The following is a 12,691-nucleotide window of genomic DNA, read 5'->3' as shown; positions in this document are numbered from 1 at the left end:
GGTCATGAAAGGTTCTTCAATATGTCATTCGACGCGTCTCAGAAATATGAACAAACATAACAGATTCAGTACTGCAGTGCTACTAATATTAGCAACATTCTTCTCATATGAATAGAATGACATATTTTTTTGAAATATCATAAATCGGTACTGATAGGTCATAACATATTGAAACGTCATTAGAAACGTCTCAGAAACTAGAATAAACATAGCAGACACAGTACTGTAGTGTTTATAATAATAACAACGTTTTTTTGATTTAACAGAAATAACTATTTTTTGAAACATAAATCAGTACTGGTAGGTCATAAAATGTTCAACAATAGGTCATTCTACGCATCTCGGAAACACGAACATAACAGATACAGTATTGTAGTGCTGCTAACATTGACAAAGCATTTCTTATATGAGCAGGATAAACCCTTTTTTTAATTCATAAATCGGTACTAGGAGGTCATGAAAGGTCCCTCAAAAGGTCATTAAACACATCTCGTAAACATGAAAAAAATATCAAATACAGTATTGTAATGTTCCTAATATCAACAAAGTTGTTTTCATAAAAGCAGAATAAATCAGTTTTTTCAAACTTCATAAATCAATAATAGTAGGTCAAAAACATTTCGACTGTAGGTTGATTGATTCGTCTTTAACCCCTTCGTTGGTACATAGAATTCGACAAAAAGTGCCCAAAATGGCAGAAATATTTGTTATACTAAAAATTTGTATCCTGGAGTTTTTGGGGTCGCTGAATCCGAATCTGAAGTCAAAATTCAGAAACTAAAAATGGCAGATCCAATATGGTGGACGGAAATAAAAAAAGGCTGAATTTGAATAAAACTTGGAACTTACGGGGTTTTGGGGTCGTTAAATCCAAACCTAAAGTCAAAATTTAAAAATTTTTAATGGCGGACGAAAATACAAAAACCGGTTCGGTTTGGATAAATCTTGGTACTACTCCGTTTACTAAATTCTACGAAGTCAACAGTAGGATCTACTTTGCATGGTTTAGTCTGTCCATTCTGAATTTTCCAATTTTGAAGTACCAAGATTTATCAAAATCGAGCTGCTTCTTATACTTTCGTCCGCCATTTCAAATTTTTAAATTTTGACTAAGGATTCGGATTAAGCAACCCCAAAAACCCGTAAGTACCGAGATTATCCAAATTGAGCCTTTTTTGGTACTTTCGTCCACCATGTTGGATCCCACATTTTGAATGTTTGAATTTTGACTTCGAATTTGGATTCAGTGGCCCCAAAAAATCCTGAGAAAAACTTGAATGCAAAATCGGAGCAAGTTAAATAGAAAAAAATGATTGACGCATTTTGCGTCAAAACGAAGGGGTTAAAACGTGAAAAAATATAATGGATAGAATATTGTCGTATTTCAAAGATCAACAAATTTTTTTTATATAAGCAATGTAAAAATAAAAAATAAACACAAAATCTCTAAGCACCAAAAATGGACCTATAATTCGTTTCAATTTTATGATCATAACTTTTTCAATTTTCAAGATATGGTAAACAGAAAAAAGTTACATTACATACATGGATATTTAAAAATTGCTGCTTCGAGCTCCTGGGGTCAAAATTATATCGAATAATGTCAAAAAAGTTCATTTCGAAATTTAAGTTGAGACAAATCTCTTTTTAGAGGAAGAAAAATAATTTATATAGAAATTACATAGACGGAAAAATTATATATAGTTTATATATGGTGGGAACTTTTATATATAATATTTATTTGTTGTATATAAAAAATTTATCAAATAAATGAATATTCTATATAATACTTCACATCATGTATAAAGTATACATAATATTTCCGCCTGGGTAATAAAGATGATTTAATTATTTACCTCTAAGAATGTGGAAATCCTAATCGTAAGATAATTCTTTTTCAATGTTAAAAGAATAATATATGACAGTTTTGGCCATCAAAACCAATTTTTATTTTTTCTCTCATGGTTTGTAATTCCTATAATTGAATTTTGAAAAATATAATGTCATGACATAATTCTTTTTATCATAAAAAGTTACATAAAATATGAATTTGACTATTACATGGTAAATTAATGCACACAAATTAATTCTTTACCTCTAAAAATGACTATTAGAACCGATGTTTGATTTTGTTGCCTCACGGCACTATTATGGTACAATATTATGTCATGTCCTAATTATTTTGATAATTAAATGTTACATAAAGTTTTATTTTGACTATTATACGATAAGCTAACATCCTGTAATAAAATAATCCAATAAAACATTGTTTTACAACTAGTGAACAAAAACCAGTTGTTTAGATATTATCTACGATGGTGAAATATAAATTTAGGAGCTCATTTGCCAGCAAGTCAGTCTAAGTGCAAATTCCTCTCTTTTCGGTTTCAAAAAACTGTCAAAAAGTAACAGAAAATCATGAAATCTTGCACAATACTGTCTGGAGTTCTGGCCGTTGCAGTGGTTAGTTTAAAAAAATTATCAGTTTTATGGTTTGAAAAATTTTAAGAATCCAGAAAGTATTTTTTAAATGTTGATGCAACGAATAGGTAAATTGTTTAGTTGTGCATGAGATATTTAATTTTTTAATAGATGGGCATAAATGGAAATCCTCAGCCACCTCCTATGAATGAAGAAATAAAAAAAAACTTTGATGAGTGCAGGGAAGAACTTGGAATGACAGTTGGTACGAAATATACCATTCTTTGTTTAAAAAAATATGAATTATTCTCATTTAATGTTTTTGCGTCCTTATATAACGAAGTTAAACACTCATTATGTATAGTAAGTTTAAAAAATATATTTTAAAGAAACAATATAAAAAATTAAATCCGTTATTCAAACAGACGATAAAATTTGAGTGATGATTATATTATCACACAAAAATAACACTTCCGTGGAAATATCCATATTCTTAGTTGACAAGATTACACATTTTCCCATTATTATTTTTAATTACAAAATAAATAAAATAAAAGCTTCTTTTAAAAGAAATAAGAGAATTGCATGGGATTTTTTACAACGAAAAGTCGCGTTGTATGCCTGCCTGCTTGATGAAGAAAAATGGCTTTGTGAGTTCAGAAATTAATTTATTAAAAAAATTATACTCTGAACAAAAAATAAATAAAAATATTTGATTTTCGAGCTAGAGGAAGGTAGAAAGCTTAACATAAAAAATCATCGATTAATGCGCAGAAAAAGGTACAATGAATATGTTTGTAATACAATTGTAAAAAATTCCGCTGCAAATTACTATAAATTTCTTGAACATGGGTGTATTTATTCACTATGGATGTTTTTATTTGTGCGCATTTTTGTAGCATATTGCTTTCTCATAAGTATCTAATAAATTTGCTTTCTGATACAAGAAAAAAGGGTTTTCTCTGATAAAAGAAAAACAATAATTATCTTCAATATTTTTCATGCTTATGTTTCTATCTTACCGAAAATCTTATTTTGAGAAAATCAGAGAGCCCATCAAAATGTCAATCAATATGTTCTTCCAAAATGAACATCTATTTAACTTATGGTAGTGCTATATTGCAAATTAAAAAATAATTATTTTTATATATATAATGTAACCTTTTGTTCACACCTTCTAAGTCGCTATGAATTAATCAAGAATGATCCTGGAAAATTCGTCAATAGGTCCATCTACGCGTCTCGTAGATTCGAATAATTAAATCAAACACAATACTCTCATATTTCCAATTTATAAAAAATCCTCATAAAAAAGTAAATAATTTCGTTAGAAATTTGAAAGTGATATTGGTAGGTTATGGTATATCTTGAAAGTTTCTTCAATTAAGCAATCCACGCATCTCGAAGACGCGAAAAAATAAATCATAAGCGTTACTTTTGTATTCAAAATATTTAAAAAGTTTTTCTCATATCAGCAAAATAAACAATATATTTTTGTGATGATAAGAGGTCATAAAAGGATCATCAATAGGTCATTCGACGAGTCTCAAAGATGCGAACAAACATCTCAAATAGAGTACTGTAGTATTCCTAATATGAATAAAGTTCTTCTTATTTAAACAAAATACACCAATTTTTTTTAACTCAATAAATCGGTACTGGTTGAGTGTAAAATGTTCAAGAATAGGTTAATCGTTGCATCTCGAAGAAGAGAACAAATAAACTAGATAACACATTGTATTTCGAATCTCAAAAAAGTTTTTCTCGTATAAACAGAATAAACGATTTTTTGTAAACTTCGTAAATCGGTACTAGTGAGTCATAAAAACTTTAACAATAGGTCGATCGATGTATCTCAAAGACGCAAACAAATCAATTATCTCCAAAATCAAAAAAGCTACTTTTAAATATCAGCTAAAATTCATGCAAATTTTATGATCATATCTATTTTAATTTTTGAGATATGGAGAATAGAAAAATGTTGCAAGCACACACACATATGGACATTTAAAAAAAAATTGTATTTTCGAGCTTCCGGGGTCAAGTTTTATGGAAATATGTCGAAAAAGTAGATTTATTAATTTAGGTAATTACAGGCCTGACTATGAGACAGCAAAAATACTAATTATTACAAAAAAAGTGATTTAAATTTGTTCAGCTTAAGAAAAAGAGGAAGAATGTGATTTTGATAAAACTGTTAGAAAATGCTAATATAAAAAGGTGAGACGTAAATTTGGGTACGGATTTTTATTCTGATTTTTCCAGTGTTTATATTATAATTTAGTAGGTACAGAATGTATTCCTAATACTCAAAATAAGCAATAATTAATAGAAGATACAAAATGTTTACTATATCATGCGTAAACATAGAGGTACTTATATAAACCGTCATTTTCACGAAGTGTTATTTTTGTGAAATAAAAATAAGGGGACATAATAATGATAACAATTACAATGATGGCAATAACAAAAATAATACAATTATAATACAATATGTAATACAATTTGAATGTAAAAACAGTGTTACGAGGTTGAAAATTGCATTTCCTTCTTGAAATTATCGACCACTTAAAATAAAATAAAAGTTTTTTTCTAGAAGAAGAACGAGAACTTCATAGGAAGCACGATTTTGACAACAAAAAATTGCGTTGCTTTCCAGCATGCTTAATGAAAAAAGATGGCTTCGTAAGTTTACAAACAAATTTTCTTTGTAAATTTATTATAATCTACACTTCAATAATTTAAAAAATTATGGTTTATAGCAAGGGGCCGTCAATCAATTAAGTTACAAATTTAAATATTACAAACTTAAATAAAGTTTATTAGGTTTGCTGATTCTAAATTTTAACAAAGTTTACAACAGATAAATCTGCACAGGTACAGTTTTTTTTAAGTCTACTATTATATTTTTAAGTTGAAATTAATTTTTTTTTGCCTGCGAATTCTAGTATCCGGTTTGAAATTGCATTCTTTTGTTAAGAATGCAACTATTATGTTAAAAAAATATCTTTTCTCTTGATAAATCCAACTAACTGGTTCAGATTTTAACCAAAAAAAAATTTTCAATTTATTTCTTTGGTTGAAAAAGTAGCTCTTTTGTCAAAATTAAATTTTATGAATTAAAAATTAAACTATTCCATTTTTGTTCAAAATTCATCGTTATTAGTTGAAAATTAAACTATTTGGTTAAAAGTTTATGCCTTTTGTTCAAAATTCGTAGTTTTTGGTTCAATTAAATTGTTTTTGATTTGAAGTTAAAATCTTTCTTGGTTGAAATAACAAGTATTCCATGTTTCGCATGGAATTCACCTTCTTTAATTGAAAATTCTACTATATGGCTGCAAAAGAACTTTTTTGTTCAAAACTTAAATGTTTTGTATGAAATTTGTCTTTCTGGCTTAAAAAATCAATAGTTTGGTAAAGAATTAAACTATGTTGTTGAAAATAAACTTTTTAGTTGAAAATTCATATTTTTGGTTGAAATTCCAACTATTTTAGAAACAAATTTTACTATTTGATAAAAAACTAAAGGATTTGTTTGGAAATTGAACTATTTGTTACAAAATGACACTGTTCTGTAGATGATTCTTATTTTCGGCTTTAAAATTTAATTTTTTTTTTATTAAAAATCCAACTAATTGCTTGAAAGTGTACCTACTATGTTAAATTTTTTTTAATATTCATTTATCTGTTTAGGAAAAATTTATGTATTTTCGTTGGACATTCTACTATTTGGTTGAAAATTTTCAAAATACATTCGATTTTTTAGTAAAAACCCTAACTACTTTGCTCAAAATTAGTCTTTTTGAGAAGAAAATTAATCTTCTTTGTTGAAAAATCATATTTTTGGTCAAGGATTCAACTATTTTGGAATACATTGATATTTTTCAGTTAAAAATTCAACTATTTGGTTAAAAAATCTTCTTTTTAAATTAAAAGTTACCTTTCGTATTAAAAATTCATCTTTCATGCTTTAGAAAGTTTACAGTTTTTGAAACATTCGACTTTTTATCTTGAAAACTTAACTCTTCTCCTGAAAATTTATATCTTTTAAATCTTCTTGAATAAATTTTAGTTGTTTGAATTAAAATTGGTTAAAAATTCCTTTTTATTTTTGTTCAAAAGTAGTTTTATAAATCAAAGATTTAACTATTTCATTCTGGGCTGAAAACTTATTTTCTTTTGTTAGAAATTCTACTAATTGGTGGAAAATTCATATTTGTAGGTTAAGAATTCAGTCTTTTCGTTAGAAATTCAACTATTATGTTGCAAGTTCTCTTTTTTAATTCAACTATTTCGTAAAATCATATTTCTCCCTCGAAACTTTAACATAGTCCAAAATTGGTAACATATAGTTTAAACGGCCCCTAAATATCGCATAAGCTAATTGCAAAGGTTTTCTAAAAAAAATAACCAGCTCTCAAGTTATTTTTGAAATTTGAGTTTTCCGACTGCTCAGCTTCGTAATTTATATATTTTTAGGATTATGGTTACCATTCAAATATTTTTATTCTTTAAACACACCCTTTTCAAACTTTTCAGTTGCCTAAAATAGTATATTAAATCATAAGTAGGCTTATGCACGTTAGTCATCCTGCGAACATTAATCTCCATGTCATAAGGTGCGTGTAACACTTCGAGTGATGTACGATATTTTATTCGTAATCAGCCTTTTCTGAAACTATAGGGCCCTCTAAATAGTGAGTCGTGAAAGCATACGATGGACGTGACACTCGCCTACTTTGGCTGTGATTAGTAATCCCGTATACCGCAAAATTTGAAATATGCTTTTCGTCCGAGCTAGAGTACCATCTGGTGTCCTTATTTTTCTCAACAGTACGGTTAGAGAAAACATTGTGCATTATTCAGTGGCCATTGGGCATCATAATTTTTTGACTAACCAGTTTTTTTAAATTTATTCTTCACACATGTAAATACTTGTAAAAGTTAGTTTAAAAAAGCGTCCGAAAATGAAAATATAGCAGGGTGAAAAACACTAATATTATGTTCCATTTGTAGCTCCAAGCAGGCAAAAAGATTAATATCGAAAAAATGCTTAAAGTTGAACGTGAAAGAAATGCAGATCATAACCAGAAAATAACCAAGGATGATCTTGAAAAATGTGCAAAAAAAGGTAACACTGTAAAACCATCCCAAATAAATTACGTCAAAGTGATTCAAATTATTGAAGAATTATTAAAAACATTCCAGCGGACGAAAAGGAGGATGAATGTGAATTTGCTCAAAGTTTCCGTCATTGTATGCATAAAACTATGAGACATGAACACAAGGATTCTAAAGAATCTGAAGAATCTGAGGAGTCTGAGGAGTCTGAGGAGTCTGAGGAGTCTGAGGAATCTAAGGAAGAATAATAATAAAATATGGGATGCGAAATTTACCTATAATAAAATCCAAAATGGTAGTCATTTTTATATTACATTTCACTGCGTTTTCCTGGCATCTGTTGAAAGGAATTAATAAAGGTACAAATCAGTGGAAACTGGTTAGTGAAAAAATATGTTTCGTTATTTGTCCAGACATTTTGGTACAAATATAAAGCCTCCTTTTCAGCTCTGTTCGTACAAAAAAAATCGCTATTTGTATCCAAATTTTAGTACCCGTAGCCATGGCATATTAAAGCTTTTCCCCCCTTTTTTCCTTTTCTGCTTATAATGAGATTTGAACTAATAGCACGAAATAAAACAATCCAAACATTTTTAGATAAAAGTTTATTGAAAATTCAAGAATTTTGTTGACATTTTTTTTCTCTTTCGGCTGCAGAATCTTCCTTTATTGAATATAATTTTGATAAAAATTTGTTATTTTTGTTTGAAAATTCACATTTCCTCGTAGAAAGTTAATCATTTTTGGTGTTGACTCATCCTTCAGTTGAAAATTCATCTCTTTGGATAAGAACGTAACTATTGGGTTAAGAATTCCTCTTTTTATGTTGAAAATTAATTTTTTTGTTGAAAATTCATCTCTTTTTTAGAAAATTAAACTCTTTCCTTAAAAATTTGCCTTTTCGCATAAAAATTCATTTCTTTGGTAGAAATTTCATCTTTTTAAATTATAAATGCAACAATTTATTTTCAAAAATCATCTATTTTGGTTGAGAATTCTACTTATTATTGTATTTAAAATTAATCTTTTCGGTTGTATTAAACAGTATTTAATTAAAAATTTTGTTTGTTTGTCATGTCACTTATCACATTTTTCATTGAGAATTCATATTTTTTGGTAGAAAATTCATCAATACGTAACTATTCCATTTTTGGTTAAGAATTTGTCTTGTTTGGATAAATTTAACTGTTCTTAATTTAAAATTAAAATCATTTTTGTTTGACATAAGCTACTGTTACATTTTTCACAGAGAATTAATCTTTTTTGTAGAAAATTATTTTTTTGAATTGGAAATTTGACTATTACAGTTTTGGTTAAGTAGATTTTTTAACTCTTGTATTTTATTGAAAACTAGTCTCTTTTAGTTGAAAATTGTATTATTTGGTTTAAAATTTAACTATTTTGTTAAAAATTAGTATTTTATATAAAAAGTAATTTTTTTATTAGAAACGTAATTATTCCATTTTTTGTTTAAAATTTGTCCTGTTTGGATGAATTTAACTGTCTTTAATATAAAACTTTGAAAAAATTTGGTTGACATAACCTATTGTATTTTTTATTGAGTGGTTAAAAACTTAACTTCTTAAAAGACTAATCTTCTTGGTTGAAAATTCATCTTTTTTGTTGAGCGCTAAACTATTTTGCTAAAAATGTATCTATATTGTGGAAAATGCAATATTTTTACTTGAAATATGACGAATTTGAGGCAAATAATTAGTCAAATAAATCGTTTAGGCAATATATGGAATAAGTATCATAAAAAAGATCTCTGACAAAGCGTCTTGTTTTCTATTGTCTTAAATTTCGCTTCATGATTTAAAAAAAATGACTCAAGCCTTTGTAAAAAAATCTCACGGCGATAAGGAGGGGAAAAGAAGGAAATTATGTAACAAAAGTGGATGGACAGTGATCCCTGATATTGTGTAGACAAAAAATTTGACAGAATTGTAGCTCAAATAGATCAATCGTAAATTTCGAAAGTAGACTCTCAGCTGAATTTTATATGATTTTTCTCCAAACGTTTTCCGATTTCTAAAACTTAGAATAAGGGACTGATTTGCATAGCGAAAAATTTCCTTAACATTTCTGGAATATTCCAATGGATGGTTCGGAGAATTCCGTTAAATTTCCCAGGAATGTTTCCGGAAGTAGGTAAATGTCCACGTATCTAGGAAGGTTCCCAAAGGATTGTTCGGATAGTGTTTATAAAAAATGGTTGCTTCTATAAATTGAATTAATTTAGTAAATTTAATTCATAAAGAATACTCCCCGAACATTTCCTGGGAACTTTCCTGGAACATTTTTCGTTACTTCTCTGAACCTTCCATTGGAATATTCCAGAAATGTTCAGGGAAACTTTTGTTATATCCAGGAAATATGCAAACTTATGGGATAGGTACAAGAAGATAATTTACAAGTTGTCTGGGAAGCAATAAAGCTACATAGAATGGGGAATTAGTTTGATACAAACTAGCAAGTTCTGGTTGTCCGTTTGACCCAACGTGATGTTTATGCATAAGAGGTCCTACAAGTTCAGTAGATACCCAATGAATTTTCTTACTGTTACAGTTTGCAGTTTGAGTTTCGTAATCCCATTCAGGAGACTGTGGAGAAATTACAATTTTGTGAAATGATTTGAAGGGACCGTGGTCTAACCTGTTAACCAACATTTCAGAAATTTTACACGGCGAATGAAAATCGATGTTATTTTTACAATTTTCAATATTTTTTCAAACTTTAAAATGTTTTATGTTCATTTACTAAGGAAAAATAATACACGTTAGTTTTATAACATTTGAAGCAAAAATTAAACGTCATACGACAAATAAGAGCTATTCATATGTTATCTAAGACGGATTCAGCGGTCTAAACATATTATCTGCAGTGTTTTGCCGCTAGTTTTCTATTTTTTTTCGCGGGCTCGCACGTTTCTGCATTGTTTTTCAAGCTGCGGGCAAGTTTTATGTGTCGAAATGTTTGGAATCGCAAGCCGGACATAAATGAGCTTTTAAAAATGTTTAATAGTTTATTGCACAAATTCGCTGGGTTTTAGTAAATGAGACGCGTTGCTTAACTTCACCTTTACAGCAATCTGTAGATGACAACATCGAAGATGTCGTAAAAGTAGCCACGAAAAACTTTCCACACACATATAAACTGAGCCGATGTAAAAAAATTAAGGATTTCCCACAAGAAGCCATACGCAGTTAACAGGTTTATACCGCGGATCTCTAGATATCAAAACTCGATTTTTAAAAATCCATTTTAAAAAAAAACTAAAAAGAATTTTGCTGTTTCGCTTTGGGGACATTAACTGCATGTAAAAAATGTTCCAGAAAATACAGAAAAATAATTTTCGAACAAAATGTCAGTTAACAGGTTTAGACTGCGGACCCTTCTATTAGTCTAAAATGTATATGGGTAATTCTCAAACCACAGGGCATTTGGGTGCCTATGGAATATATTATCAAAACGGCTGGTTGTATTATTGTAAAACTTGGTAATTATCTTTATTTTAGTACCTCATAACCAATTTCATAGTAAAAATTAAGTTATATTATTGTAAGCTAGAGTGAAAAAATAATATGTACCCGAAAAATTGCTTTATTTTATGTTCAAACGGTCCAAACATACCGGAGACAAATTTTAGAGTCACGTAGCAAATAAATAATGAACTGATTTAAAATGTATGCTTAACTATTTTAAAGTTAGGTTCAAAATGAATAATCTTTATCATCAATATTTTAATTTTTTTGCAATATACACTACATATGGACGCAAATATTAGCGTCTTCGAAAGTATTTTTGCGGTTGCGTCGATAGTTAAGGGCATGCTCTTCGTGATCACGTGACCAAACTAGTCCCCGGATATGAGTATTTTTTTTGGTCACTGTGTCCACACGGATTGAGATATCGTGTTTAAAATTTGACAGATTAAATAAAAAGCACTAAAGAACGTTTGTATACATCAATATGTTTATAGTTTTAAAGAAAGTTTATTTATAAATCGACACGTTCGCTGCAAATCAATCGACACATTCGTTGCAAATCAACAAATAAGTATCTTCATACACGTAACCTATAATTATTTTTTGAGCATTTTTAGCGATTTCTAGTGGAGAGAAAAAGAAACTTTGAACGTCGATAAAGAGAATGAAATGATTTTCATTTTTTTCGGTCCTCACTACGTCCAAACGGATTGAGATATCGAGTTCTGGATTTAGGAACTTATACCGAAAGCACTAAGGAACGTTTGTGTATATCAAAGTGTTTATAATTACAAAGAACGTTTTCTCGTAAAATACTACAGGAATAGGAAATAAACTTTTAATGTCGATAAAGTAGATGCCTTGGTTTAAAAAAATCGAGGGACATCTTAGAATGTGATGCTCGAAAATTCGTCCAAGTCCCATCTTGAGAAATTTGCATCTTCAGAAAATAATTAAAACTTTCTAATGGCTATATATTCTTGTGGATTTTTTGTACTGGTGTGAAACAATTCTATGAATAAAAATAAATTTTCGGCCGGGGGCGAAAGACAAGGCGAGTATGACGCTAAGTCCCGCTGGTTGGTTCACTGTCAACAATAGTTATCAGCTGATCGATTCAACGTCAAGAATCATGGAAGTTGGTTGGAGAACTCCGACGAGTGAATTTTAGTACATTGCTGGTGTTGCTATGTTTCCAATTTGAAATTTATCTTTTATTTTTAGGACCAAAAAAATGAAAATCATTTTACACAAAAATTTCATGAACGAACTTAGTCACTTGATCTCGACTTTATCGACGTTCAAAGTTTCTTTTTTCCTCCGCTAGAAATCGCTAAAAATGCCCAAAAAATAATGATTAGTTACGTGTGTGCAGATACTTATTTGTTGATTTGCAACGAATGTGCAAATTTTATTGCTTATATTAATTTTTTCAAGGTTTAGACGATTTAGTATAAAATTGGTGTTAGTGCTCAATATGAGCGAATACAAAAATCTAAAATGCATCAAACCAAAAATGATCTGCAAAGTGCTATAACTCGAATGGTTATATCCTATTCCATCAATTTAGAAATAAACTTTCTTTAAAATTACCAATATATTGATGTATACAAATGTTCTTTAGTTATTTTTATTTTATGTGTCAAAGTTTAAACACG

General features: G+C 28.9%; 1 protein-coding gene across 1 annotated transcript; it reads left to right on the top strand.

The window, feature by feature from the left end:
- Positions 1 to 754: 754 nt before the first annotated feature.
- On the top strand, positions 755 to 7,893 carry LOC117168510 (general odorant-binding protein 19d-like). Its single transcript, XM_033354238.1, has 5 exons — positions 755 to 2,463; positions 2,593 to 2,686; positions 5,018 to 5,106; positions 7,441 to 7,555; positions 7,633 to 7,893. Exons 1-5 carry the CDS (start codon positions 2,419 to 2,421, stop codon positions 7,791 to 7,793), a joined length of 504 nt encoding a protein of 167 aa, XP_033210129.1. The 5' UTR covers positions 755 to 2,418; the 3' UTR covers positions 7,794 to 7,893.
- Positions 7,894 to 12,691: the final 4,798 nt, after the last annotated feature.

This window comes from Belonocnema kinseyi, chromosome 2, assembly GCF_010883055.1.
Source record: "Belonocnema kinseyi isolate 2016_QV_RU_SX_M_011 chromosome 2, B_treatae_v1, whole genome shotgun sequence".
NCBI lineage: Eukaryota > Metazoa > Arthropoda > Insecta > Hymenoptera > Cynipidae > Belonocnema > Belonocnema kinseyi.
The sequence above is the reverse complement of the archived record's forward strand: the minus strand, read 5'-3'. Positions and strand labels throughout refer to the sequence as shown.

Bases quoted from the DNA above. Each gene is read 5' to 3' on its own strand.
- LOC117168510 (XM_033354238.1), top strand. From the start codon at position 2,419: ATGAAATCTTGCACAATACTGTCTGGAGTTCTGGCCGTTGCAGTG. The intron at 2,464-2,592 runs GTTAGTTTAAAA...ATTTTTTAATAG, and splicing joins GAGTTCTGGCCGTTGCAGTG to ATGGGCATAAATGGAAATCC. The intron at 5,107-7,440 runs GTAAGTTTACAA...TTCCATTTGTAG, and splicing joins TAATGAAAAAAGATGGCTTC to CTCCAAGCAGGCAAAAAGAT.